General features: G+C 41.3%; 1 protein-coding gene across 1 annotated transcript; it reads right to left on the reverse strand.

Moving 5' to 3' along the window:
* Nucleotides 1–1167: 1167 nt before the first annotated feature.
* Nucleotides 1168–1584, reverse strand: LOC138901437 (uncharacterized). The gene has a single exon (XM_070189200.1). The coding sequence runs from the start codon at nt 1582–1584 to the stop codon at nt 1168–1170; it is 417 nt and encodes a 138-aa protein (XP_070045301.1).
* Nucleotides 1585–3738: the final 2154 nt, after the last annotated feature.

Here is a 3738-nt window from a genome sequence, read left to right on the forward strand (position 1 = left end):
TTCTGACTTAACGCATCAGCCACAACATTTGCCCTACCGGGATGATATAGAATATTAACATCATAGTCCTTTAACAATTCAAGTCACCTTCACTGTCTCAAATTCAGTTCTTTTTGTCTGAATATGTATTGCAAACTCTTATGGTCTATAAATATGTCAACATGAACTCCATATAGATAGTAACGCCATATATATTTGAAGCAAATATAACAATTGCTAACACAAGGTCATGAGCCGGGTAATTCTGCTATTGGTTTTTCAATTGCCTCGAAGCATAAGAAACAACTATACTGTGTTGCATCAAAACACTGCCTAATCCCACTCTAGAAGCATCACAATATATAACATAACCCTCTGATCCTTCAGGAAGAGCTAAAACTGGTGCTGAGGTTAGTAATTCCTTTAACTCTTGTAAACTCCTTTCACAAGTATCGGTCCACTGGAATTTTACCACCTTATGCATCAACTTCGTTAATGGAGTAGCAACAGAAAAGAGATTCTCGACAATCCTTCGACAATAACCAGCTAAACCCAAGAAACTATGCACCTCTGTAGGAGTTGTGGGCCTTGACCAGTTCTTAACTACCTCGATCTTTTGATTATCAACTTTAATGCCCTCATTTGATACTATGTGCCCAATAAAAGCCACTGAGTTCAACTAGAACTCGCATTTAAAAAAATTAGCGTACAACTTATGATCTTGGAGCATGCATAGTTCGCAAATGCTCTGCGTGCTCAGTTTTGGATCGAGAATACACCAAAATGTCATCTATAAACACGATCACAAAGATATCTAAAAACGACTTAAATACTTGATTTATCAGATCCATAAAAGCCGCCAGTGTATTGGTTAGGCCAAAGAACATAACGAGAAATTCATAATGCCCATATCTGGCCCGAAAGGCTATCTTTGGAATATCTTCCTCTTTGACTCTTAGCTGATGGTACCCGGATCTGAGATCGATCTTTCAAAAATACTTGGCGCCTTGCAATTGATCAAACAAATCATCAATCCTAGGAAGCTGATACTTGTTCATAATGGTTACCTTGTTCAGCTATCAGTAATCAACACATCCTTAACAAACCATCTTTCTTACGGATAAATAACACTGGGGTACTCCATGGGGAAGTGCTAGGTCGGAAGAAGCCCTTATCTAGAAGATCTTTCTATTGCGATTTCAACTCCTTCAACTCAGCAGGGGCCATCCTGTACGGAGGAATATATATCAGCTGTATGCCAATAAGCACGTCGATAGCAAACTCGATCTCCCTCTTGGGAGGGATACTCCGGAGCTCATCAAAAAATATATCGAGAAATTCATTAACAATCGAAACCGACCGAAGGGCTAAAGGCTTTGCCTCCACGTCCTGCACTCGCACTAAATGATAGATAGATCCTTTCGAGATCATTTTCCAGGCCTTAATGTAAGAAATAAACCACCCCTTAGGTGTTACAACATCACCCTTCCATTCAATAATGGGCTCTTTTAGGAAGTTATAGCAGACGACTTTCTTCCTACAATCCACATTAGCATAACAAGAAGCCAGCCAGTCCATTCCCATAATAACATCAAATTCTACCATTTCCAATTCATTCAAATCAACTGAGGTATGATGATCATAAATCATAACCTCACACCCTCGATATATCCGTTTATCACGAACTTACCTATGGGTGTAGAAACATCAAATGGCTGACGTAGCAACTCCGGTTCCTTACTTTATTTACCAGCAAACAATGGATTAATGTACGACAAAGTAGAACTTGGATCTATCAAAGAATACACATTAATGGAGAGTATGGATAGTATACCAGTAACCACATCCGGTGATGACTGTAGGTCCTGTCGACCTAATAATGCATAGATGTGATTCTGTTGTTCACCCGAGCTAGCTGCTCCACCTCTACCCCTACCTCTTCCAATAGATGGTTGCATCCCTTGCTTATGAGGGCGTGCTAATCAAGATTAAGCTGTTACTGATCCTGTCAGTTGCATCATACTACTCCCCCCTCTCACGGGGCAAAAGCGCATAATATGGCCGGGTTGCCCACACGAATAATGTAAATCCTAAACTTGACGACATTGCCCAAAATGGGTCTTACCACATCGGCCATAATATGTTATCAAGAGTCTCATCTTATTAGAATATCCACTATACTATGAGCTTTGTCCTCCGAAATTCTGACCCTGAGCGGAATAAGTGACCCGATCATGATGCTGGCCCTGGGACTATGATGGTGCATTAGCAACCGAAAAAAATGAATGCGGAGGAAACAGAGGTCTAAACCCACCTCGAGGATCTCCTGTAGCACCTGTGGATAGAGCTCTCTTATGATGGCCCTGATCATACTCTCAAGCAGCTCACTGCTGCCTCTTTCGGTCCTCTAAGTTTTGTGCATAGGCCTGAATACGAGCAATATCCATATTCAGATTCAGAGAAGCAGTGGTACATTTATTAATCAATTGTGGTCCTATATCTCCCACAAATCAATGTACTCTATCATTCATCTCAGCCACAACTGAAGGGGTATACCTAGCCCAAGTGTTAAATTGCATACTATTTTCCCGGACATTCATATTACCTTACTCCAGCCGTAAGAATATATCTCGCCTGGCCCGGCGGAGCTCAACAAGCAAATACTGCTACAGAAATGCCTCGGAAAACTCCCTCCATCTTGCTGGTGGAGCAAGAGGTCCCCTAGACTATTCCCAAGTCTCATACCAAGCCACAGTAACATCACGTAATCTATAAGAAGAAATCCCTACAGACTGAGTATCAGTGGTATGCATAACTCGTAAAGTCCGTTGCATCTGATCTAATAAGTTTCAGGGATATGCATTTGGATCTATTCCTATGAATATCGTAGGGTCTATATTAATAAAATCCTGAACTCTCCTGCTGACCGCTCTATCTAAGGTGCTAGGGGCCTGACGCTAGGCCTGCGAGGCTACTAATCAAGTTAATAATTACTCAACATTTCTGATGTCTAAATCCTGGTTAGGAGCAACCGGGGGAGGAATTGGGGGTACGTTAGTTTCTCTATGCTGTTCGGGGGTAGTGTTGTTATTCCCGAAACCCGAGTATGAACCTCATCATGAGGTTCTCATTGATCTATATAGGCAAGTGGCACCCGACTGGCACCCTTCCCTGCCTGTTCATCTAATCTCTAAACAATCTCCTGATGTCTCATAGTAGGCATCGCTATGAATTATGAGGATTAGAAGTGAACACTTACGACTCAACTCTATCGCACGATCTAGATCAGAAAGAAAGGTATCCACCCTAAATATCATATAGTCTCTTGTTTAAATTTGGTGTACGACATACTTATAAACAAGACTCTACTAGATATAGCTTGCAGAGTCCCTAGGATAGACCGGCTCTGATACCGAGTTTTCCACACCCCAACCTCGGGAGGTGCAACTGGCAAACAATGCTCGAAGGACCGTACGAAGCGTTGTCCATACTTAAACCTTTCAACAAATTCCAAAATCTCATCATAAAAAGGAAACCAAAGCTACGAGTACAAATAGAGAACAACCAATGACTCAAATTCATAAAGTATCCTCACGTCGTAAGCCAACACGAACCTCGACAAGTCAATAACGCAAGAATAGCCAAGGATTCACACAATCGGATTTAACTTAATGAGGTACAACAAGTAAGATAAATGCAAGTAAAGGCATAAAGCAGTAAATACATTTATTTAATGCATGTGAGAGCATATAGCAGATA

The sequence above is a fragment of the Nicotiana tomentosiformis genome, chromosome 11, assembly GCF_000390325.3.
Source record: "Nicotiana tomentosiformis chromosome 11, ASM39032v3, whole genome shotgun sequence".
NCBI lineage: Eukaryota > Viridiplantae > Streptophyta > Magnoliopsida > Solanales > Solanaceae > Nicotiana > Nicotiana tomentosiformis.

Excerpts from the sequence above, each read along its gene's own strand:
- LOC138901437 (XM_070189200.1), bottom strand. The coding sequence starts at position 1,584 with ATGGTAGAATTTGATGTTATTATGGGAATGGACTGGCTGGCTTCTTGT.